This window comes from Hydra vulgaris, chromosome 03 (assembly GCF_038396675.1).
Source record: "Hydra vulgaris chromosome 03, alternate assembly HydraT2T_AEP".
In the NCBI taxonomy this organism is placed as follows: Eukaryota; Metazoa; Cnidaria; class Hydrozoa; order Anthoathecata; family Hydridae; genus Hydra; species Hydra vulgaris.
Window position 1 is genome coordinate 61,396,481 of NC_088922.1, and position 27,882 is coordinate 61,424,362.

General features: G+C 26.8%; 1 protein-coding gene across 1 annotated transcript; it reads right to left on the reverse strand.

Moving 5' to 3' along the window:
• Positions 1 to 2,472: 2,472 nt before the first annotated feature.
• LOC136078322 (pyridoxal kinase-like) lies at positions 2,473 to 27,882 on the reverse strand. Its single transcript, XM_065793916.1, has 11 exons — positions 27,759 to 27,882; positions 23,141 to 23,195; positions 21,355 to 21,459; positions 18,496 to 18,579; positions 18,340 to 18,374; positions 16,502 to 16,587; positions 12,118 to 12,163; positions 11,891 to 11,990; positions 4,764 to 4,885; positions 4,432 to 4,504; positions 2,473 to 3,057 (listed from the first exon to the last, which is right to left on the reverse strand). Exons 1-11 carry the CDS (start codon positions 27,840 to 27,842, stop codon positions 2,936 to 2,938), a joined length of 912 nt encoding a protein of 303 aa, XP_065649988.1. The 5' UTR covers positions 27,843 to 27,882; the 3' UTR covers positions 2,473 to 2,935.

The following is a 27,882-nucleotide window of genomic DNA, read 5'->3' on the forward strand; positions in this document are numbered from 1 at the left end:
TATAATAAACAAGTAAATCAGTTTATAAATAAAGTTCTTCACCAGTAGTCACTTAAACTTCATATAAACGTCATATAAACTTTGTATGCAAAAGTGCTTCACTATCAGTCTCGTACAACATACTTATATAAACTATGTATTTGAGAATGCTTTAAGGCCAAGAGCATATTTTAAGAGAAACATATTTGTAGATTTTTTCAAATTTACTTCAACACATTTTTTTTTTCGTTTCTTAAAATTAGCAATAGATAAAATCTTTATCACCAAGATAAACTTTATTGAAATTTTTACGAGTGAAAATTCTCTTGTACAAATAGATTTTGATACATTTTAAATTCTCTGAAGAGTACTAAAATAAAATGAATTTCCTCTGTTGATAGTAACGCATGACTTGTATTGATAAACTTAGTATATCATTACTTTGAAATTTTTCTCAAAAATCTGTTTGTTTTGATTTTAATTATTTTTCAAAAAAATCGCACTTGCCTCTCTTTCAAAATCAGCGAATCAGATTGCTCATTTTTCTGCCTATTCTGAGCCTGTATAGGGTTTCAAAATATGCTTCCATATGACGAAAATATTCGCGCGAAGCGAACTTTTTCGTCGATAAGCATGCGCAGATAAAACAGTTAATTTTGACAGAAATGTTTTATCTGCGCATGCTTATCGACAAAAAAATTCGCTTCGCGAAAATCTTCGCCTGCCTTTAGAGCGGATAGATTTCGCGACTAAAATTTCAAAAATTTCTTTGCGCGAAATAATTCGCAAAATTTTATTTGCGCGCTAGAGTAAAAATGTTATGAATAAAAAATTTTTCGCTTCTTGGCATTTTTGAGCTTGCGTTCAAAAATGTTATGAAGCGAAAATTATTATTGCAAAGAAAAACTTTTCACTATTCAAAAAGTTGGATCAATTTCTTCTTTATTTGTATACAAATAAAGAAGAAATTGGCTTTTTCTTTGCTAAATGTAGCAAAGAAAAAGCCATTCAAAATCTTCGAAAGAGGCAAATTCAGACCTTGTGTTGAAAAAGAAACATATCGAACATTAATTACAGGTAAGGTAAGACTGTTTGCTAAGCCAAGGTAATCTGGTTGTTAAGTAATGTAGATGTTGGGATTACAAATCTAAAATTAGAATATGTACCATATATGTTCCTTAAATCTTTCATATTTGATGAGTTATTAATTTTGTCATGTTTTGTCAGTGATTTTTGGAATTTCTAGGCCTCTGAGGTGGCCCAGAAAATATAAATTTTGGGCCTCTGGATGTGAAATAATAGGGTTTTTAAAGAATTTTTTTAAGTTTTTGAAGAAATAAAGTTTCTTTAAAAACTTAAAAAAATTCCTTTTTTGGTATTTTATTTAAATACAACTTAAAATACTCTTTAAAGGAAAAGATTAAAAAAAATTTTCCTGTAAAAAGCAATCAAAACTTTTAACTAATTCATTTGAACTCCTTTTACTCTGTTATATACTTTAAAATTAAAATAACCTTGAAATAGATTTTCTCTTCTTTTTTTCAATTCCTCTTCTTTTTTTTGGTATTCTACAACCTTGGTGACAATATCTCGAGGAAATTGTTAATAGGTAACAATTTGTTAACAAAAACTAATTCAACACTTAAATTAAATGGCAAATAAAAAAGCAATTTATTAACAAATACACCTTTTTTTTTTTAACAATCGTTAATATACAATTATGAGATCTTTGTTGTTGTCGCTTTTTATAGTTTAATACACGTGTAACGTCGATCAAAAAACATTTTTTCTTTTGCTTTCAAGTCCGAATTGACTTAATAGATACGAATTGAATGCGATAAATGTTTTATAATTGTTATAACTTTTTCTTTTCTTTTTGTAGATTATAAGGTGCTCTCAGATGTCTTTAGGGTCTTATCACAGAGCACCGCGGAAGAGCATTTAACTATGAAGTTTACGCCTTTCTTTCAAATATCAATTAATGGGCTAGAGCCAGCGCCAAACCTCGGACCTCATGGTTCTGACCCAAACCTCTAACCACTGCGCTACGGCTGCCTAACTAAAATTACTTTTATTTAACAATTTTCAATAAATTTCTCAAAGTTTACTTGTATATCAACTTTCAACCGATCAGAATATTTGCAAAGATATACATAACAATAGGAAGGCATTTTAATTTTTTATTTGGGGCAAAATGGAGCCGGGAGGGCTAGGTAAACCTTGATAAGCTTATCAAGGTTTACTTCACCGAAAGGAAATAACCCTTGATAAGCTTTATCTCCAGAACCACTTTCAGCTTTATTTAGTTGTAATGAGTTTTCTCATAAAAATCAAGTAATCTAAGATGGTGGCATGGCCAGGTTAAATTGACGTCAAGCTATTCGTCTTCTAGATTTTTGTCGAAAATAGAGATAAAATAAAAAATTAGTTGAAAGTTAAGATATCGCTAGTTTAAATAAAATTTTTAGGGGAGAGGATGAATACTTTAGTTTAAAAAAATAATAATAATAAATGTTTTGATTGAAATACACATATCTATTTCAGTATGAAACTTATAAAAAAAGAATATTACGCATCTCATAAGCTATAAAATAAGTCAAAACAAAACAATGACGGTCAAAAAACTGATTTTATGAAATTTTAGCTTCTTTCTTCTAGAAAACATTTTTGTAATTGGTAAAATTTCAAATTTTAAAGAAAAAAGTTAAACACGAAAAAGAATAAAGAGCTAATAAAAAATAAAGAAACTATATAAAAATATATATATATAAAAAAACAACAATAAAAATAGTAAATGTAATATAATATATTATATTACCTTAAAACACAAATAAAAATAATATATTAATATAATTTATGATAAAATAAAATACATCAATATAATATAATTACATAGTTAAAAAATGTACAAAGATAAATAAAACCGCATTAAAAAAGTTTGTCATTTAATAAGGAATCAATCTAAAACTTGAACTAACTCTCCTTTGCAAATTTCAGGAGGATCCAGAATGATTGTAAGATTCTGCACAAGACGTAATTCCATACGAGCAGATAAAGGAACTTCGTATTTACACGAATCTAAAGCAATTAGATATAATCAACTAATTAGACAAAACAAAGCAAGTTCGAACTTTAAAACTCATATACTCTTTTTATTGTTATTAGAATAATTATTTGCTCAAAAAATGAATATGTAAATCAAAATCATCTTTTTTAATTTCCATTTTTCTTAAACTGAACAATTAATTAAACATAATCCCATTAAATCTAAAATTCTGATAGTGATGAAATAAACTGATTAAATTAATAAGTAAATTGTCGGCCAGGTAGTCTGCAATATGCCTAATTGTAAATTTTAACCTGTAGCGTTGCGACAAAAAATGCCACTCACAAAACCTTATTCCGGATATCTAAATTTCTTCTCTGTCATCCCCATTTCTGCTTCTCTCCCTCTTTGACAAATAAACTATACATAAAAGCAAACCCTTATTACTAAACACAATTTTAAATTAATAAAATAAAAGAACAATATGTTACAGTATGTAATTCTAATATATTGAAAATCTAATGAAAGCGTTTCTTGCCTTCAGAGCTGCATATTATATCTATAATATGCAGCTCTGCAGGTCTATAATATCTTTAAAAGTTACTAGAGCTGCTGTTTCTGTTTTCATAAATTAGCGCAGAAAAACAGTCTTGCGTCATCGTTGTCCTGTTTTAATTCTTTTTAATTAGACAAAACATAGCAAGTTCAAATTTCAAAATTATAATCTTTTTTTAATGCTAGTGAGCATTTTTTTTTAAAGCAAGAAATAAGTTATTGTTTTAATTATCTTATATTGCGTAACGCAACGATATCATATTTCCTACTTAATAAAAATTTATTTTATTATATTAGATATAAATAAAAAGTTGCTCACTATTTAAAGTGCTTGTCGAGATTATTATTAACGATAAGAAAAAATTTGAAAAAGAAATAATATTATAAATTGTTGATATTGAATGTTAATATACACGCATATTTTTTTTTAGTGACAACTTTTTGATTTTTTTTTTTTTTAATTTGGTCGGCTTTGGCCCCTTATAACTCTGCAAATCATGCGGTAGTGGTGTAGTAGTAGAGTACTCTCCTAATAAGCGAAAAGTTCCGTGTTCGATCTCCCTAACGTCCCTGGTAGTACCACGTTTAACTTGTTTCTCCGTGCAGCGGCCTTTTGTGTCAAAGTTCGTGTTTCGGAGTTATAGAATTGAGAAAGGGTTGTAAAGGGTTGTAGCCTCCTCAACTGTAGTGGCCTTCATGGGCCTTGGGGAGGTGAAGAAAAAAGAATATGTTCAATTTAAGCTGTTATAAGTTGTTATTAAATGAAAAAGTAATTTTTAAGTTCACTTAAAAATCAATTTATTTTACTTTTCCTTCTACAAATAACATAATATCAATTAAACAAATGTTACCAGGAGAAATCGAATGTTCAATAGTCTTTGCTAATAGCATATTTATTGTTGATAAAGTTTTCTCACATGCAATCTAAAATAAAATTAATGAAAAAAAGACCTTTAAAAAATTATAATAAAAAAATAATAATTGTTTTTTTATATATTAAATATATTAAAAAAATATATTAAAAAAAATATATTATAATTATAAAAAATATATTAGGAAAATTATATTAAATATATTTAAAAAAATATATTAAATATATTAAATTATTATATATTATTAAAATATTTAAAAAAAATATATTAAAAAAAAATTTATCAAAATATTATATAACAAAAAAAAAAACCTTGACGTTTTCTGGAAATTTATACAACCATGCCAATAAAAGGCTGGCAAAAAGATCTCCAGTTCCATGGAAAAAAGCATCTAACTTATCAATTTCAAATCGTACATATTCAGAGGGAGAGCCTATAAAAGTTAACAAAAATCAAAGCAAACAATATATATATATATATATATATATATATATATATATATATATATATATATATATATATATATATATTTATATATACACACACACATACATACATATACATACATACGGCGTCCTATGATTCGACCGAATCCTTAATTTCAATTTAGAACCGAATATGAGAAATTTATTACACAACCGAAAATATTCACGAAAAAAATTAGAACCGAAATAATTTCAATCGAATTTTCGATCGAAAGTCATAATTGTATTTAGAACCGAAAAAAATTTCGATCGAATTATCAATCGAAATGTCATAAATAATTTTAGAACCGAAAAAATTCCAATCGAAAGTCGTGAAATAAAATTTTTAAATTAAATTAAAATAAAAAAAGAAAGGATTTTGTAATTCGATCCAAATTTTTTCGGTTGTAAAATTCGGTTCTAAAACTTTCGGCGCAAGAAAGAATTTTGTAATTCGATCCTGCAATGAAAGTATACTTTTCGGTTCTAAATTGTTCGGTTGTGAAATATCTCGGTGATATTTTCGAGGATAAATATTTTCGGCTCCATCATGTGACACGCATACATACAATGCTGCTTAAAAGTTTAGCACGCAGACAAATTAAATTTACTTTTTTTTAAAACCTAAAAAGTTGAAGTTAAAATTAAAGTTTTTCATTATTTTAAATACAAAATTTATTTTTTAGAATAAGGAATATATAATAAAAAACAAAAACAACAACAAAAAAACAATGAAAATAACAGTTATTTTTTGTCAGAAGTTAATCCTATATAAAATAAGAAAAAAAAAGCTGCAAATAAGTTTAGCATGCTTAGTTTTAAAATGGTTTTTATGCTAAACCTCATTAAGGTATATGACCACTTCTATTTTTTATGCATAATGCACATCTTCTTCTTATAGAATCTAAAAGTTTACGACAATATTCAACTGTTAAACCGTTAAATGATGATTTTAAATTTTCTCTCAGATCATTAGCTGAAGTTACTGGTTTTTAAGTAAGTTTTTGGTCCAGCACAGCCCAAACATTTTCAATTGGATTTAGATCAGGTGATCTAGCTGGCTACTTAAGTACTTTGATATTGTTTTGTTCAAACCATCCTGTTGTAGATTTTGCTTTATGGCATGGAACCTTATCTTGTTGAAACATCCTTTCTGGCTCGTTACCAAAAAAAATGTCTTTGGAAGCCATTAAATAGTTTTCAAGGGTGTCAAATATCTATGTTGATCCATTCGACCATTGTATAACATGTGTAAACCTGGGCCATCATATATGATACAACCCCATATACCAATTGAGCCACCTCCACCTCGTACCCTTGGTACTATGAAGCGACAATTATACCTTTCGTTTTTACAGACAATTACTTTATTCTTACGATTTAGGACAGCGTAGTTTGATTCATCGCTAAAAACAATTCTTCTTAATTCATAGTCACTCATTTTTAAAAGTGTTTTACAAAATTTAATTTGTTTTAAACGGTCTGATGGTTTTAATAATAGTTTTTTGGCAGCAACAAAGTTTACGGTCTATTAGTCTTCTATTAACTGTTTGTCTTGACATTTGGTTTTTAGGTGCAATGTTTATTTCTTGTGCAATCTGTTTTGCTTTTGGATTTTTTCTAGCGATTTTATAAATAGAATTGTCATCAGTTGTACTTGTCATTCTTGGTTGCCCAGAACGCTTTTTGTCAGCAGTACTACCCGTTTCATTAAATTTGGCAACAGTTCAAGTTACACATGAAGGTGAAACACACTTTTCACTCGAAAAAATTCGAGATATTTCAATTTTAGAGTAACCTCCCAGATTAAGGCCAATAATACGCTGTTTGATTTCTTGACTAATTGCTTTTTTCCCATGGCAAATTTTTATACAAAAACTAAACAAAAAGGATGAATGAGTTTAAAACAAACATTCAAAATCTCTATATCATAACAAAATTTTTATATACAAAATATTACTTTAAACATATTTTTTAATATTTTATTAAAAAGGAGAGTTTAATTTACTATTATGCAACTTTTTTTAGCAATAAAAGATAAAGGCTCTCCTTAAAAGCTTTAAAGAGAGTCATGCTAAACTTACGAGCAGCTTTTTTATAGCTTTCTATTCACTCACTGACGAGTCCGCATTTTTTGATTTTTTTTTTTTTGTGGAGGCCAAAACTTCACAGCGCTTTTTGAAGCAATTCTTTTAATCGAACAGCCCTGAAATTTTACAAATAATTTTTTGCCGACTAACAATAGCTATATTTGTTACATTTGATTCAATAAGTCTTTTAGATTTAGTAAAATGAATTAATTTGTTTTTTAAGAGAGTGATAAATTTGTAACGGCAAGTTAGCGTAACAGTCTTCAGAAATTCAAATTAAGTATCAATATAAATTCAAAATTCTTTTAAGTCAGATGCTTTCAAAATCAAATTCGTATTAAATGTACATAAAGCTCAAGGTGCCAAACTTTCTATTCCTTTACTTCGATGAGTTTGTTTGTTTACATACGTACATGAATTGCCTTCAATGTCTTCCAGTATTGGCTTTACAAAAGTGATTATTACTAAGTACATGATTTCCACAAGTACCAGAAACAGAAAAAAGGTATTTTCTACTTTTAAGTCGATTGAATAGAAAGCTATTTTTAAAAAGTTTTTTTTATTTATTTTATTTTAAGTTAAGTATACCAGCTAATATATGTATTAAAAACAAAGGATGTGCTTAAGCAAAGTTTTTCAATATTCTTTATTTTATTAGGCTAGGTCTAATTAATTGATAATTAAAAAAAAAAAATTTAATTCTGCTGCAAGCTAAACTTTTGAGCAGCACTGTATATATATATATATATATATATACATATATATATATATATATATACATATATATATATATATATATATATATATATATATATATATATATATATATATATATTAATATGTACATAAAAAAATATTTTGATTAAAATGCTTTGAAAAAGTCATAAAAATAACAAAAATGCTAAAGTGGACAAAACTACATCAAAAATGGACCATCAATGACAGTAAATGTGTCAAAATTTTAAATCTTTAGTTTCAAGATTGTTTGGAAAAAAACTGTTGAATTTATGATAAAATAGTGTGTATTATTGACTGTAAAACATGGTGGATGTAGTGTTAAAGTGTGGGGCTGGATTGATTGTAATGTCAAAGGTGACTTGGTAGAAATAGAGGGAGCAATATCAAAAGTAGTTTACTTGTACACTTAAAAAATTTTGCTTCTGAAATTATTACCTTCGGAAAAATGGGTTAATGGGAAAGTATTTATTTTTTTAGAAGAAAATGACTTGAAAAAAAAAAGACATTTAAAAAAAACTATCTTCACTAAAAATTATTAAAAAAAAAAAAACTTTTTTAAATAATTGCAATATTTAAAAAAGTTTTTAATTTTTAGAGTTTGCAAAATTATAAAATTAAAAAAAAAAAGTTATTCAGGTGATTGCTTTAATAAGATATTTAAGTTCAAAATCTAACCCTAAAAATCAAACTTTTTTTTCAAAATTAGGTTCTTAGAATGAAAGATTTAAAAAAGCAATTTAAAACCAAAGGAAGCTATTTTGTTGGAAATTTTCTGCTAATTTCAAAATTAGTTTTTTGAAATTTTTTAAAAAACTATCTTTTTTGAAAAAATTTTTTTATAATCTGACTCCATTAAAAAGTAATGACGGAAATAAGATTTTCTTCAGTTTCCACCTTAAACTGGACACAATAAATCCATCCTATAATCAAGTTAAAGTGCAAAAGTACACAAAGTAACCACAAAAGTGCATCGTTTCTTCATTTTGAAAAATCTGTAACTGAATTGAATTTACTAAACTTATAATGGCAAAAAATTAAACAAACCAGAAGCCTTACACTGAGGAGACAACTAAAAGTGCATTGGATAAGATTGAAAATGGCAAGTTGAGCTTACAAACCGCAGCCTAATTCTACCTCATACCAAAATCAACATTATTCGACCAAAATGAAAAAAGACTTTAGTAGTTGGTAGTGGTAATACAACAAAATAAGCCCTTTTATCGAGTTAACCTTGGTTCACCTTTTTCAGATGCTTGGCAATTAGGGCTTTGATAGACTTGATAAATTAGATCAAGTTCAAAGTTTAGCGAGAGACTATTTAATTGAAAATGATGAAATGTGCTTGTTCAAAAATAGAATACCTGGTTGCAAATGGTACAAAGGATTTATGAGTCAATGGCACTCAGAATTAAGCAAAAGAACAGCTACAAACATTGCATCTTTGAGAGCAGGGTCATGCACACCAGAAATTATTGCCCGTTATTTTGATGTTTTGAAAAAACATTTTGATTTAGCAAAAATAGATTTGAGTAAAGTCATGCATTTGTGAAATTGTGATGAAACTGGTTTCAATGATAACAAAAGCGATGCGAAAGTAATTACCAGAAGAGGTTCAAAGCGTCCACTAGTATTAACTGGAAATAACAAAAAAATAAACTACACTGTTCTTAATTGTGTTAATGCTAACGGATTCCTTCTACCGCCTTTTGTTGTTTACGAACCAAAGAACCGACTCTATGATGATTGGATTAAAGGAGGGGCACCAAACACACTTCACACAGTATCACCATCTGGTTGGATGGAAAGTAATCAATTTTTGCAGTTGCTCAATGAAATGTTTATTCCTCACATTCAAAAAATTGGTGGTCAACAAATTTTACTTTTGGATGGCCACAGCACACACGTGTCACTAAGTGTAGCCTTAAAGTGTAAAGAAAACAATATAACACTAATTTGCATTCCTGCCCATTCATCTCACATTCTGCAGGCTCTTGATATTGGTGTATTTTTTATGTTAAAGTTGTTTGGCGTGATATTTTAAGAAAATTTTATGCTGAAAGTGGTTTTAGCAATTTGTCCAAAAAAACCTTCCCAAGTCTCCTTGCACAGTTGAATAGAAGCAACAAAGCTTACACTTGTACTCAAATTATTGCTGGTTTTGAAAACACTTAGCTCTTTCCAATAAATAAAGACAATATTGACAAATCAAAATTACGAATTTGTCAAACTTTTAATAGCACCTTAATAACATCATCAGCAGTTACAAAATCACCACGCAGCCTAAATTCTTTGCTTCAAACTGCTCAACAAACACAAATCTTAATTCCCCCTGCAATTCCAACTTTAATTTCAACTTTAAATTTAACTTCTCAAGAAGAATTGGTCTTGATAGAGCTCGCTTGAAATAATTTCAATTCCAAAACGCTTACAAACATCCTGGAAAAAAAGTTAGAAATGTTAGAACAGTGGGTGATTAAACTTTTACAGAAGAAGCACGGTTAAAAAAGTTAAGAGAAGAAGACGTGAAGCTATTAAAATGAAATATGTTGAAATAGCAGCAGCAGAAGTAGAAAATCCTTCCAAGAAAGCCAAAAAAAAGTAAAAAAAAGTGCCCAAAGTTTTTGGAAAATGGAAAGCCAGAGATGCAAGTTTCATGGAAAACTTGAGAAAAATCAAGTTGAAATTTGTGGCTTTGTGAACCTTGTTTCCCAAAAAGATATATAAAAGATGAAGAACTCTTTTGCACGAAAAGTTGCAAACCTAGTTTATAAATTCTTTATTTTTATTTCAAGCTCAAGCTTGCTTATGTTTTTTTATTTGTTTTTTTTTCTAGTTTTTTCTGCTTGTTTTATTATTATATGTATATTTTAACAATTTATGATTATCAATTTATCTATGTTTTTTTCATATAGTTTGGAAATATCCGCTTTAAGGGATAATTTTTTGAAAAACAGACACTTTTTAAAAAAATAAAATCTTATTTTCAATAGAAACTTGAAATTAAAATTTTTTTTTTTACATTGCAGAATTGCTCTAATAAACAACTATATTCCAGAAGCAAAAACCCTATCAATTCTCAATATTAAAAAGTTATTTAGTTTTTGTGAAGAATGTCCAGTTTGCAGTACTTTTACTTTAAGTTGTTTGACTGGGTTAGAGAGTGATGAAATATTGAATAGAATAATCTAGCCTACCCAATCACAAGATCTCTCTCCTATCGGATTTTTATGGGAGGAATTAAAAGTAATATCAAAAACTAATGCCTTATGATGCAAAAGATGTGGAAAAAATGATTAGTTAGTGGCATAAAATTGACTTCAACAAATTGGATAATGCCAAAAATATGTATGGCGATTATTGTCACTAAGACTGAATAAAAGGCAAGTGAATTATAAACTTATCTAATAAGACTTTATATTAATTTTTTTGTAAACTTATAAATAGGAAGATAAAATATAATTTAGGTAGACTTTGTTTTCTGTTTCTCTCGCAATTATAAGTAAAACTTTGATATCTTATATCAAAAAGTATGACCATTCGAATAATTATAAGCGGTAGTTCATATATATATATATATATATATATATATATATATATATATATATATATAAATGATTCAAAGAAAAAGAATTTACAATTGAATAACCCATAGTTGTGTATAGTTATTATATGATTATCAGTTAGGTCAAAAAGCCAACATAAACATGGTAGAGCGCTCGCTTCATAAGCGAGAGGTTCAGAGTTTGATTCCCACGACATCCCTGGTAGTACCGCATTTAACTTGTTTCTCCGCGCAGCGGCCTTGTTTGTCAAGTTTCGTGTTTCGGAGTTATAGAGTTAAGAAAGGGTTATAACCACAATTAAGTAGCCTCCTCGTCTGTAGTGGCCTTCTGGGCCTTGGGGAGGTGAATTAACAAAAAACAAAAAAAACAAACATCAAAAGGTAAAAAAGCAAACTTAAGATGATTGTAAATTATTAGAATAATTTTCCTTAAATATTATAATTGTTTAATTCCAGAAAGCATCGAAAAAATTTGTTGAACAACTTTCAAACAAAATCTTGACTCTTTATTTTAAAACAAAATCTCTATTTTGTCAAAAAATCTTTGCATATCTGAAGGCTATACAAATTTTTAAACTTTTCACCTTTCATTGATCCCATTATTATTAATTTAGAACAATTTTCCAGACAAAGACTTGTTATGATGACAATAGATGGTCCAATATTGTGAAGCATGCGCATTGCCTAAATAAATAAATATTTCTTTCATTTTGCCAATTATAAATTTTTTTTTTTTTAAATCTTTTAATACAAGATCTCTTCATAAAAATGAATATCACAAACCATAAAATTGGAAAAAGAAATTACTAACCATAAAAGCATCTCTTTCATTAAAAATTTTAATCCCTGAAAGTTGCCTAAAAAACAAATAAAAATAGTTGACTTTAAAAACTTAAACATTTCTGTTTAAATCTCTGCACAAAAAATTTTTTTTTTGTGCAGAGATTCTTATCCATCGTATGTCATCAAGAATTTGGAACAACATGCGACATAAGATTAAAAAAGAATTTTTCAGTTTACTTAATAAGGACTTGATTACTGATTAAAATAGACTTGATGATTGAAGTCAGGGCTCGAATTAAGCGTATCGCAATCGCGAATTGCGATTACATTTTGCACCTTCATGATTAGTTTTTTCTTAAAATTTGTTTTTTCGCGATCTTTCTTTTTTTGTGATTATTCTTTTTTTATTTTAGAAGATTGATACTCTATTCGCAAATATTTAGTGTTCTTTTACAGTATAAAACTGCAGTGACTTCTGTAACGATAATTTTTTTTTTTAGCGGAGCATAAAGTAAAAGAAAGAAAAATAAAAGATTTAGAAAATCAATTAGCAAAAATGTTCAAATGCAGGAAAAAGACCGATTGTTTAAGGAAGGAAAAATTTATAAAAAACAAACAATTAAATACCTATTCTAATCAAGAAATAAAAGATTTTGATTGAAAAAAGAAATAAAAGTTAATTGATTGAAAAGTCACTTTCTTAACTCGAATTCTCAAGGGCTTTATTCGGATTTAGCTCATTCATTATGAACAAATTTAATGATATTTTCATAAGTTTATTTTGCGAAAAATAGTGGAAAGCAATATAGACTCTAAATAGTTATTAAAAAAAAACTTTAAAGTTTGTTAGTACACTTGCTAATTTTAAATTAATAGCAATAAATAAATGGAATAAATTAATAGCAATAAATGGAAATAAGGACCAGAGATGCAAATTATCTACAGTTAAAAAGTGGGAAAAACATTTTAATTGCAAGTTAGAATACGATTTAAATGGAAATGAAGTTATAAGATTAAGATGCAGTTTATGTAAATAATTTGAAAAACGGATAAGTCAAACAAAATTGTTTTTGATGACCTGGATCAAACCAGGAACAATATCAATAAAAAAAGATTCACTGGCATCGCACTTAAGCAGTGCGCAACATAAAGAGGCCAAGCGAATTTATCAACAAACAACATTAGGTTCAGTTTTATTATCTAACCATGTTATTCATAATACTCCAATCAGGCGTGGTTTACATAAAATGGCCGTAAAAGACGCTGACTTGTTACGGAAAAAGTTTAATATTGCGTATTACTTGGCAAAACGAGAGCGTCCATTCACAGATTATCCTTATTTGATTGCATTAGAAAAAAAGAATAAGGTTACAAATTTAGGAAATTTATATGGCACTGACCGTGCAGCTGAAATATTTACAGATTACATTGGCACCATAATTAAAAACAAATCAACTGAATGTTTAAAAAATTGTAGATTTTACTGTGTTCTCTGTGATGGAAGCACAGATTCAGCTGTATCCGAACAGGAATTGATTTACATTCTTTATTTAAAAGACGGAAGTCCGAAAGTAGAATTCTTATCTATTGAAACGGCTGAGAATTCTAATGCTGTTGGCCTGAAAAAATGTATAAGAGATGCTTTTACAAGAGTTGGTATTATTAATTCTTATAAACATCTATTGGGTGTAAATCTTGATGGAGCTAATGTTAATCTAGGAGCTTATGCTGGTTTAGGCACATTACTAAAGGAAGGTTCTCCTTGGCTGGAAGTTGTACACTGTTTTAACCATCGACTTGAACTTGCTTTAAAAGATGTGTTTGAAAATTTATCTGCCTTTAAAACTGTTGACGAACTATTTTTACAACTTTATCACTTGTATCAAAAGTCACCAAACCGCTACCAAGAACTACAAGGATTAGCCGAAGCTTGGGGTAATAGCGTTCCGAAACCAACAAAAGCATGCGGAACTCGGTGGATTGATCACAAGTATAAAGCAATGAAAATTGCTTTTAGATTATGGTGTGTTTATGACACATATTAAATCATTGGCTATAACAGACTCTCAGGTAGCAAAGAGAGCAGAGTTAAAGCGATGGAAAAATGCGTCTGTGCCTATTCATTTATCAATATATCTTGATGTTTTATCTCCCCTTCGGCATCTGAGTTTAAGTTTTCAGAACAATATTCATGATCCAGTAAAAGCTGTAAGAAGAGTTCAAGAATTTACATAGACAACGGCCAAGCTGCAAATTCTTCTAGAAAATTCGCTAGACAATTTGCTTGATGATACAAGTGTTATGACCTATTATAAAAAACTGTCTAAAGATATTGAGACAATTGATTCAAAGCAATATTATCAAAATATTGCACTTTCTCAATATACCAAAGTTAATAGCCATGTTATTGACCAGTACAAGCTAATTATTGCAAATATTACCATATGTATGGAAGGCCGTTTTCAATCTCTCCAAAAATCACCATTGTTTATACATTTGGTAGCTTCACTTGACGTTTGTAACTGGCCGTTAAATGTGAATGATGGAACTTTTGGCGATAAATCTATCAGTGAAGTTGTTGAATATTTTTCTGAATTTTTAATTGGTGTAGGATGTGATTTGAATAATATACTTCATGAGTGGATCATTTTAAAAGCATACATGTTTCCCATCATAAGTAACAATCAAAATGAGTATCATTTGAAAATTTGGGAAATTGTTTTTTCCAAATCAAATTTGGTCAAAGAATGCCGAAATATTCTTGATATTTTTGAACTATTTTTAATTTGTCCTTTTACAAATGCGAAAGTCGAACGAATGTTTTCATGTATGAATCGCGTAAAAAATGACTGGAGAAGTTGTCTTAGACGAGATCTCTTAAAATATCTACTTCGGATAAGTGAAGAAGGTCCTGAGATTGACAAGTTTGAACCTGATACTGCTATGGACGAATAGTATAATGATAAAGTTAGACGATTGTCAGCAAATTTTCATCGTTATCTGGAAAAAAGAAAAAGAATGTCAGGAAAAACAGACATTGATCTAGCGACAGTTACAATATCGGTTTTGGAAGAAAGTGAAAGCAAGGAAGAAAATTGTGACAACTTTTAATTTTATTTTAACGCATTGTAACCCCTTAAAATTAATATATTAAATAATAACTTGTAATGGCGTATGATTTTTTGCTTAGTAAAAATAATTTTTTGTTAGTAAAAATCCTAAAAAATTCTAAGCATTAAATTAATGAAATGATTATAAAACGATCAAAATATTTATGATTACGATCTAATACTTTTTCTATTAGCAATCAAAAAAAGTAATAGATCGTAAAAGATTCTATTATTTAGACACATTTTTTTCTTTCGCTTTATTTTATTGAATAAAAAAAGAGAACGCTAACTTTTATTAAAAAATACATTGAATGAAAAAGCAATAGATAGAAATATCATGGGATTTGATAAGGTTACTTAGATAAGAAAACTTACTTAATAAGAATTTAATTATCATTCTTGTTTGTGATTGTGCGGGTTTTCGTCATTTTTAATAGTTTTTTATAACTGTTTCAAATTTATAGATTGTTTTGTTGGAGTTTTAAATAATTTTTTTACTGTTAAAAATTTATAGAAAATTAAATATTCTAGTTGTTTTAAACAGTTTAAAATATGTAAATAAAATAGAAAATGAAATAATTAATTAAAAGAAGATTACATCAAGTTCATTGATTTTACAAAAATACAGCCGTTAGATTTAATGCAATATAATAATAGTAATAATGTAAATTATAACTAAAGCTACTTTACAACCGCTGAACATAAATGTTATGACATCTTATGCAAAAATGAGACTTATTATATATGTTATTATAAATAAGTTAAAATAAATAATGCTCTCTCCCCTCCAGCGGGAGTGGAGGAGGGGTTATGAACAACAACAAAATCGCGATTAGATTTTTTTACGTTAATTCGAGCCCTAGAAGTAAACTTGAAGTTTAAAATAAATTTGATGATTAAAATTTTAATTATTAAACTTATTAAAAACTTTTAAAATTTTATGTAAAAAATATTATCTAAAAGCTTGAGCATCACTTCATAGTTACTGTAACCCTAACCCTGATGAATTTAAGAAAATTTTAGCGCTCACAGGAAGAATTATGTAGTTTCCATCTACCAAAATATCTACCAAAATATCTGTCAAGAAAATTACACTTCATTTTCATTACCATTTTTTTAACAAAATATAAAAAAGTAAAAACATTAAATAATTACTAAAAATATTAATATAATTTTGACTTTTTCACTATATGTTGTGCAAGATTTTATTAGTACAAAAATATCAAATTATTTATTCTCTTTTAGCAAAAAAAATATTGTGATCACATCTTTATATATTTGTAAATTTTAAAAACAACATACTCAGCCTCAAATTGATTAGGCGTAATAATGTCTGCCAAAGGGATCAAAATATCTTTGTAGATGGGAAGTAAGGCCTGTGGAACATACTATATTGAAAAAAATATCAATCATCATCATCATCATCATCATCATCATCATCATCATCATCATCATCATCATCATCATCATCATCATCATCATCATCATCATCATCATAATCATCATCATCATCATCATCATCATCATCATCATCATCATCATCATCATCATCATCATCATCATCATCATCATCATCATCATCATCATCATCATCATCATCATCATCATCATCATCATCATCATCATCATCATCATCATCATCATCATTATCATCATCAACGCCATACTAACATATAAAAAAAGAATATTTTTACTAAAAAAGCAATATTCCTTAAAGCTTAATAGTCTATACACTATAAATCCACAAATAATTCCCCATTTTCCCTAAATAAATTTCTTTCTTAAATATCCCCTATCATTATCATAAAAATTATAAATAGTCATTATTAATTATAATAACATTTGATCAACTATCTTGAATATTGTGAATACAAAACAGGTAAATTTAATGTTATAAAGCATTTGGCATTTAGAGATAATATCCTGGATTGAGCTCCAAACAAAAATATGAAAATGAATACATTAGAATAATACATGGTAAGCTGAGAAGAAATTGAAAATACATCGAAATACATTTAAAAGAAATTTTTATGAACAAAATTTTCAAACTTTTAAATAAATAAAATTTTATTCCTGTTTTGATTCGGTAAGCTCAAAAGAAATTGATGCTTGTGCTATAAGTGCTACTTATAAATTCCAAAATTATTGCTACTAACCATTAGTGTGTCAACTAAGAAAAGATAGGCGAATCAAAAAACAAAGTTTGCTAGGCAAATAACCCCACTCAATCCAAGCAAAACAATGGAAAAGAAAAGATTTAATGGAAAGGAAAGGAAACTGTAGAGCAAAAAACTAGAAAAGTTGGAATAGGTTTAAGATCAACAATTAAAAAGATTGTGCATTTATACTTATTATGAAAAAAGCTTTTTGATTTGTTTAAAGAGATAGTAAACACAACAGATTCAGAATTTTTTGCAAGCACATATTGATACAATAAATTTATGAGAAATAATGGCACACTGTGCCTTGGTACAGTAAAACATCTGTTAACCAGAAATATCCTAGCATGGTGATTTTAAAATCAGTTAGAATTTGAAGATTAAACTTACAGAACAATGCAGAATATTTGTGCTATGCCAAGACTTCTGTTTGATATGAAATGTTTTCTACTTCTATTGTTAACAAAAAAGATTGCATAAGTCACTTGTGCAGTGAGTTGTGCTTTAAATGGAAGTTAAAATAAGGGAACCAAGTGCTTTGAAGATGGTTAACCTCGCAATGAAGATCCTAGAATACACAAAGATCAGTTTGAACACACAAATTCAAAAGAGAATAATTCCTTCAAAGAGGATGAGAGTGATATCACTGCTTGACAAGGATGAAAAATGAGAATGCAGGCAAAGATACAATGTGATTGCAAAATAACTTTTTTAATTTAAAAAAAAAATAATAAAAAGCATGATGAAATACATTTTTTGCTTTTTGCATTGCTTTTTTGTTCAAGTTGAACATTTAGAAAAATTAAATAAACACCCTTTCAAACTTTAAATATTAAGCATCTAGGTATTCAAAAGATTTACAATATCTAATAATTTTCCAATATCTTTGAAAAAAAGAAAAAATTTTTAATTTCTAGTAGAATGTTTACAATACCAATGTTTGATAACTTAAATGTTTCAAATAAAAGAACAATATCTCACAAAGGTTCCTTGATCGCCCATTACAGGATCACAAACTAAAAAAGTATGTAATAAAAATATTTAAAAATCTTAATTAGACAACGAATTAGTTTGTGCCAAAATAAAAAAAACACCCTAAAAACCAAAACAGCAAAAATAAATCATAAAAAAAAATACCATATATCAACTGTTGATTAATACTTTTTAGGTGCTTTAACACAGATGCAATTTCAAGTAAAAATGACTCCGAACGACAGTATCCTAGCAATAATATACATACATATATAAACCAGAAATGTAGAGTCAGATTAGGGAGTCTTAAGAGCCCATGAGGAAATAAGGACTTGGGGACTCTGGTATTTTTTTGAAGTTATTAAGGTGCTCTAAGTAAGAAAAACAAACAGAGCACCACGGAAGAGTATTTCACCAGAATGTTTACATTTTCTTGTCAACTTGTTTTTCATCATGCCTGTTTGGCCAGGTTTGGAACTAATTTGAAATTAGCTTCCTAAACAGATACTTTTGAAATTATTTTAAAAGTAGCAACAATACCTTTTATGTAATAACATGGTTGCCAATTTTAATCCACAAATTTTGCTAGTGCAATTTAAAATTAAATTTCCTTTTATAAAAATTGCCAATTATGATCATCATGTTCAACCTTGATAAGATAGCAGCAAAATATTTTTTGAAAGAAAATTAGCTTTTTCTTTTTATATAAGTGGGTGCTAGTCCTTGCATTTTTTCACCTTTCAAATTTTAACATTTTTCTTTATATTTGTAGCAAACATTGACCAGGTTTTTGCATGTCACAGTTTGTTTTTGAATTAAGTTCTACATTATTTTTTTAATCTGTGATAAAACAAACTGTTTAACATTTCCGAACCAGAAATATACTGTTATGGCTACGGTTAGGACTATTGTAATTGTAATGAAAACAATAACAGTAACAATAATTAGTTATTGTATTAACTTAATTTAGAAACAATAACAATGCTTGTGATTTACAACTATTGTAATTCTGTAATACAATAACAATAAATATTGTATTGCAATTCATCTTTATAAAACAATAACAATATCTGAAAAAAAAATGTATTGTAATGACCCACTACAATAACAATAAATATTGTATTGTAATTTGTCTTTGTAATACAATAACAATATTAAAGTAAATTTTTAACAATACTAAAGTTAATTTTCCTATATTAAAATCAAGAGGAAAAAATAAAAGGGCTGAATAAAATAATTTATGAATGTTATTTTTCATAACAGTAAGGCTATCATCAGACAGGCTATATTTTGCGGCCATTTAGAGCTTAGAAATACATAACAAGATAGGTGATGCCAAATCTAAATATGTAAAAAATAAATTTTGCAATATATTGCAAATCCGTAAATAAAAAATAGCAAAAATAATAGTAAGTTCGTCAGAGATGAATATAAATACGTTAAAATACGTAAGCTTTTCTACTTTAATGTAAAGTAATGCACTACAATAGTTATTGTAATTGTTTTCATCAAAACAATACAATAGTTATTGTAATTTTATTTCATTAAAACAATATAATACAATAGTTCTCGAATTTTATTGTATTGTTAGAAAAAAAAACAATACAATACTTATTGTAATTGTTTTTCATCACAGCAATACAAAACCAAAATAAATTTTTTTTTTTTGTTTCTGTAATATTACAATACAATATTATTGTATTGTGTAATTGTATTTAATTTTTACAATTACAATTACAATAGTCCTAACCCTAGTTATGGCAAATTATATCTTATGTCATTGGTTTATGGTCTACTCTGCTAACAAAATGCAGTCTTCCTTGTTAGCTGGTGCTTTCGCACTGAAGTCTTTTCGCGCTCGCCCACACGCTTGCAAAAACTTTAGCGAATGCATAAAAAAGCGCTTGCCAAAAAAAATAAAAGCATTTTTTTTTAAATTGCAACGAAACTTTCTTGTTCATTTATTCAACTTTTATGAAAAAAGGCTTTTTTTACCAGTTTTTTTAAAATTATTTTATCTTATATATTTTCAAAGCATTATTTTCGCTATTTTTATTTTAATTTGAATAGCAGAAGAAAAAAAGAATTTTTAATATTGCCAGGCTAACTTAAAAATGACCATCCTGCCAGTTCTTTTTTGTGCGCTGGCATTAAATTTCAACCAGAGAAGAATGAAAATGCTTAACTATTTTGTAAAAAGATACCCAATGAAAAATTAATGTATAACAGTTTGTATACGTAAAACTGTTTCTTAACTAAAAAATTAATTGTTTTTAAAATCAAATTTACTCTCAACAAGGCTGCAAACAACCACTATTAAATTGGGAATTACTATATTAAATTAAATTACATTTTTAAGTGAAAATGGTCAAAATAATTAATAATAACTTATGTTTAAATAAGCGCATACAAACAATGGTATAATATAATTGTACAAAATAGTTGTACAAATAACGCTTATTTAACTAAACAAACATACAAAATTGCCTACGCAAATAAATATAGCATTATGCAATTTATAATTGATCCCTTTACTGCTTTAATTAATTGATGACAAAGTTACAAAAAACATTTTTTTAATTTGTATTATTTTTAAATACATAATACTTTGTTTTAAATTTGTTGTTAAACCATTTTGGTACTTAAAAAATCAAAACAAAACCAAAATTTAAACAAACTATTTCAGTTATTTAATTTTTTTTTAGTATAATTTTAATGTTTTTTAAATTATGGCTTTTGTGTTTTTTGTAGTACAACTTTTATCCTTTTTAAAGTAGAACTAAATTGAAAAAAATTCAATATTTAATTTACCAAATAAAAAAATATTTTGTATTTTTCATAGCATCTATTATAAAAAGAAAAAGAAAAAACTTTGGTAATTCTTTTTAACATTAACAAGAACAAGAATTTGTTGTTTGGTGTTATTAACAAATATAATACAATAAGTATAAGATAATATTATAAAAGTATACATACAATTACAAAAAAAAAAAAAAAACTTGGAAAAAAACTTGTAAATAAAACCTGTTAGTAAGTGAGAATAACGATCTAAATTGTTTAATTTCAAACCATCAAATATATTTTTCAGCTCAGAGTCATTTAAAATTTGCCCTTTGTGTGATTTATATCCTGAAAAAAAAAAGAAAAAAGTTTATTGCAAGTGTTAAAGCAATTTGAATAAAAAAATAGATATAAACAAGTTTAAAACAAGTAAAAAGTTTTTACTAGATTACCATTACTGCTATCATGACAAAGTTTACAAAAATTTACAAAACACACAATTTTGTTAGCAAAACTTCACACAAAAATCACTTAAAATTTAATTTACTTTCTTAAGCAGAAAAAGCTTTTTAGATATAAAAAAAAATTATTAATTTTTAGATATAGAAAAATTATATATTTTCTAGATTTTTAGACTTTTTTATTAAACAAAAAATTCATTCTTAAAATTCAGTCATATTTTTGATATATTAAATTGACATATTAATGATAATTTATTCTTCAAAACTATTAACAAGTAAAACTGTGGTTTTTTTATTAAGTAACTTTTTTAGTACAAAGACTTAAAAAATGAGTGAATTTACAAAAAATGCTTCAGAGTACATCTAGGTTATACTAATAAGAATTATGCATTCATTTGTAATTTTGATCGTATATTTTACTAAAGATGGATAAAAAATCAATTAATATAATTTTTTATTCACAAGCTGCTTCAACACCTGAGTTTAACAATAATGATGGAGTACTCTTTTCAGACAAAGAGTAAAAACTTTTTTAAACTTACATAAAATAAATAATTTACTTACACTCTAAACTTTCACTTTAAATCAAAAATAAAGATTACATAAAAAATAAACTTAATGAATAAAAAATCTACTTGAAATACAAACTATAAACTACAAACTACTTAAAATATAAATTCAAATAACATACTTTTAATAACCATTTGCTTTTAAAAGTAAAATAACTCAAAGATGGATATACATTTAATATCATATTATTTTTGTGAAATTTTTTTTGATGCATAAGTAAATTTTACTGTGGATTTTTTTTTAACATTACTTTTATAATGTAAATTTAAAACTAATATTATAATGTATATGTTGTATTTATATTCATAATGTATATTATAATGTATATATATATATATATATATATATATATATATATATATATATATATATATATATATATATATATATATATATATATATATATATATATATATGATATATATATATATATATATATATATATATATATATATATATATATATATATATATATATATATATATATATATATATATATTTATATATTTATATATATATTGTATTCTGTATATTACATTTATACTATAATGCATATTACATTTATACTATAATGCATATTACTGTAATGTATATTACATTCATACTATACCTAGCTAGCACACTGAGTTGGGCTAATGTTCAAATAATGTCGGTTAGATTGGGTCAGCCTTACCCTAAAAAGTGTGCTTACTGGGTAATGTAAATTTTACATATACATTACAAAGTATATACAAAATATATAAATATAATATAACATAAAATGCATAATATATGCTATATATATATATATATATATATATATATATATATATATATATATATATATATATATATATACATATATATATATACATATATATATATATATATATATATATATGTATATATATATATATATATATATATATATATATATATATATATATATATATATATATATATATATATAATATAACATGCATAATATTGGTCACATGATAATATATTTATTTTCTCACCTGTGTGATTAGATAGTTGAACAGAATTTATTGCGTCAACATCAAATCCTAAAACCTGATAAATATTTATATCTATATATAAAACCTGATAAATATAACATCTTTTAAACGTTTAATATATGTATTAATACATATTAAAACGTATTATAGACGTATTAAACAAGTCTTAAGTTTAATTAAATATTATATTGATTGCACAAGCATGCAAAATGAGAGATGGAGACACTTTGGCTTCCATTCCATGGGAGGAAGAAACTTTCTCCCATGGAATGGAAGCCAAAGTGTCTCCAGTTAGTTTAAATATTAGAGAATGAACAACATTTTTGTAGTCACAAGCTTTTCTGATATTGGAACCAGCTTGATTTGAAGAGTGAGACATTTTTTCATGAATTCAAAAGTCCTCAATTACAAGTTCTTTTGAACCAGATTCACACCAGGTGCAGGGATGTGCACTTGAGTGTGCTTGAAGCCCACAAATAATATTTGTAAGTTTTCGATCACAGGACATGACAAACTCCTGATCTTTCAATTTAATCAACTCAAATACTTGCAAAAAGTTAGTATAATTTTCTTGAAGCTCCTCAGAGACAGCAATGATAATGAGACAACAATGATAAATTGTTGTTTTACACCAGTGTCCTTAAAAACCTTTTCTTGCGCAGTTGAGTTTTGGGGTAATGCTAGGTTGATGATTTAATTTAATAATTTCTAGGCTAACTTTCAGAAACCCATCTCCTCCGTCGATTCCAACCTTTACAATGTGATTTTTTGATGTACTTCTCATGGCTACAATTTCATTTTTAAGCTCATGAAAGTCCTTGCAATGTACGACAGTCCTCACACATCCAGAGTGATCTTGAATTGATGAACTCATGAAATGATGCACAAGTTGCTTGCTGAATTTGTCAAATTTTATGGTGTAATTTTTCTCAACAATCTGTTGTTAAGTTGATTGATTAATAGTAGCTGCTAATCTCTTGATGCCATTGAATAAAAGCCTTGTGTTTGCTTGAACTTGAGCAATGTCTTTTACACTTATTGATGAATTTGGAGAGAAAAGTTGTCTAGTTGATGACAAACCTATAGTGAATGCAAAAAGTTAAAAATTTAACCTGTCATTAATTTGAACTATAAAAGACTAATTTCATACTTATTGTGACTGGAAGCATTCTTTCCTCATAAGGTTGACTTAATCAAACAGTTCCATGTGGAGAAGAAGGTTTATTTGAAACAACAATTGCTGCAATTCTTTCTGACATTATAAGATCTTTTGTTGTGAGGCAATCCTCTGCCAATAATTGAATTTTCACAAAGAGGCAATCCTCTGCCAAAAATTGAATTCGCTCAAAGTTCAATAATTTAATTGAACTTTGTGCAAATTCAATTTTCATTTAACCATTGTCTCAGTTTTCCAAATGAACAGATCAAGCAGTCACAGTGAGTTTTATAGTCTCAAAGTTATACAATGATGGGAGTGTGATGTCCTCTGCACTTTTCTTCATTCTTAAACAAGAGTGACATTTTTTTAAAATTCCAAGTAGAACTTTGTCATCATTAACGCTAATTTTCTCTTTCAGTATGACCTGACATCTTTCTTTTAGATTTGATGTTAGCTGTCATTGACATTTACTAAAACAAAGAAAACAGTTTTCCTGCATTCTTGGTGGTTTTTAGCATTATTTGGCATTTTTGGTAAAATTAAATGTGCTCAGTTTAGCTCTCATTAGTAAAGTAAAACAACATGCTTTTTCCCAGAATTCAATAGTAGAAAATTATTCCAAAAATTATTTATGTCATAGTTAAATACGTTTCATATCAATTTAAGCAGTTTTTACAAACTAATCATAATTTTGGGCTGTAAAAATGCAGAATAAGCTGTCATTTTGCATGTTTGTGCAATCAATAAAATATTTAATTAAATACAAGACATATTTAATACGCCTATAATACATATTAATATGTATATTAAACGTTTAAAACATGTTTTGTGTTAACTGAGATAAAAATTCAAATGTAAATAACTTGCCATAATGTTGCAATCGGATTTTGATACTTAAATCTAAATGATCCCGATTGTAAGGGCTATCATTCCACCAAAGGGTTTTCCTGGGTCAGAAAGTTAAGGTTATAACCTATTTTATAATACTGTGTTTATGCAAAACAATTTGTATTTTCTATATTGCTTAAATCAAATATTTTGTCTTTTAGTTTATTAAAATTTTTCAACATGTTTTAGCACATTTTTAAATTTTGGGCACATTTACTTGATTTTAAGGTCATATAAATTTTTTTTGTTATTAAAAATTCAAAACATAAAAATAGTCAATTATTTTTATGTTTTTAAAATCTCTTTGATTTTGTTTTAGTTAGTTTTAGCATTAAATACATCAACTAAAGCAAAATCAAAGAGGCTTTCCAAGTTTGTTTAGGTTGTGAAGCTTTCTGAATGTTGACTATTTTTATGATTTGAATTGGATTCATATTTAAAAAACATGTTTTAGATCAAGAAAGCAGCAAGCAATTCGAGTTAGTAACTCTTTTTGCATACAAGAAAGCATATGAGAAAGCAAAAGCAATGCATGATAGGCAACAGCAATGTGTGAAATAAAATAATATAATTAAATTCTTGATTTGCTTTAAACAGGATTTTGTGTTAAGCAAATGCTGGGGGTCCTCAACCTACTTGAGATATTTTGATTTTTTGCTTATTCAGAACAACAGAACAACAATTCAAAACAACCAATGTTAGTAATATTGATACTATTTTGCTCTAATTTGTTTTAAATATATAAGTTTTTTGAATCTCGAATCTTATGTCAACAATATGGTTCCAATTGCAATGTCTTGGTTTTCAGAAAAAAGACTATTAATTTCAATAAATGTTAAAGCTAATTTACATTTAACATGTAAGCAAAGAAAACAGTGTGCATGGCATTTGATTCAAAACATTAATGTTAAATTGTGTCAGAAAGCTTTTATTTATTGAGTTTAGCAGGTCTAGAGAAGCTTAATTTTTATATACTTGTACAAATACTCTCATGGGATAATTAAGAGATGCTCAATTAGGGTAAACACAATTAATGAAGACTTACTATTTTTGTTTGTATGTTAGTCTATGACTTAATTTTAGCTTAAAATTCAAATTTACAATCTTGCAACAACAAATGTATGAACTAGAAATGTAAGAAAATGTTTTTCGACTATGACAAGTATTTAAGCTTCACAAATTTGTTTTTGAATGTTAGCTAGCCTACTTTAGGTATTTTAAAAAATCAGTTAGTTGCATGCACTAGCAGCAATGTGGTTTGCGTGCAAGTAACAATATTACTTAGGTCGTTAGGAAAGTTCGTAGAACTCCCCTATAAAAAAAAAAGATTTTTTTTAAATTTTATTTCATTAAATGTTCAAAATAATGCCCATAATTATCTATACAAAGTTGCATCCTTTCAAGACATTTGTCAAAAGTTTTTTTATACTCTTCTTTGGGTATACTTTGAAGTAGCTTCGTTATGCAAGTTTTTTGACTTTCGACGCCAGTATCATCATCTAGATTTTTTTTATCAAGTCGAATAGCCAATAATTGGATGGAGCTAAGTCTAGTGAGTATGGTGGGTGGCGAATTATTGTAATTCCAGCTTGGTTTAGACAATTTGTGACGGTTTGTGTCACATGGGGTCAAGTGTTATCATGGAGAAATTTGAAATTTTGAGTGCCTGTTTTAGGTCTTTGCTTATTTCACATATAAGAGGTTTCAAAAAATTTTTTTATATAATATTCGCTAGTAATGGTGTCTCCCATGCACAGCAAAAGAAAAATTACAATAAAAAGTTATTAAATTATTTAACAAAAGGTTAATGACTAATAAAATGGTAACTATTATGTAAAAAGATAATTTTTATAATGGTTTAACGGTTTGGAGTTTTCTGGATTGAGTCTCGATTTTTTTATTCAATGAACAAACTTTTCTTAATCTTAAGCTCAAATATATTGGAGGCAGAATCCAATATTGAAAAACAGTTATTATTATAATTATTAAAACAATTATTATTAGCACGGAGATATTTGTGTTGTGCTATTTTTTGTTTCTCCAGTAGTGTTCAATCATTTTTGTTTTAAGGTGGAGAGAAGTTTCGCCTATATAACAGGAATCACATCTAGCGCATACAAATTAAGGATGTAATTTGTATTTCATTACTGTATATTATTTGTATATATAATTAAATAATTTTTTTTTTTAACCCAACTGAAGATGACTATAAAATAGTTAAAACATGTATTGTAATTTTATTTGTTAAAAAAAAGGTTTTTATTAATAAGCGGAAAAAATTAGTCTTGTTTCTCAATTGTTTTACTTGTATTGTGCAAAAAAGAAATTTTAAAAATATATACATAAATTTATATATACATAATTTTATATATATACATAAATTTATATATATACATAAATTTACATATATACTTGAATTTATATATATATATATATATATATATATATATATATATATATAAAAACTTATGTATACATTTATACAAATACTTTAGAAACACTATAATTTTAGCTTGTATTGCGTAGATATTTTATGCAACGAGTAAAATAAATAAATTTGGCTTTGAATACCTGTAAAGGAAATGTGGCAGCTTTATTTCCAACATATCCAGACACAACATGACTTTGTATAGATAAAACACGTTTTAAATCCATTTTATATATAGACTAAAAAATGTTATGAAATATAACCTTA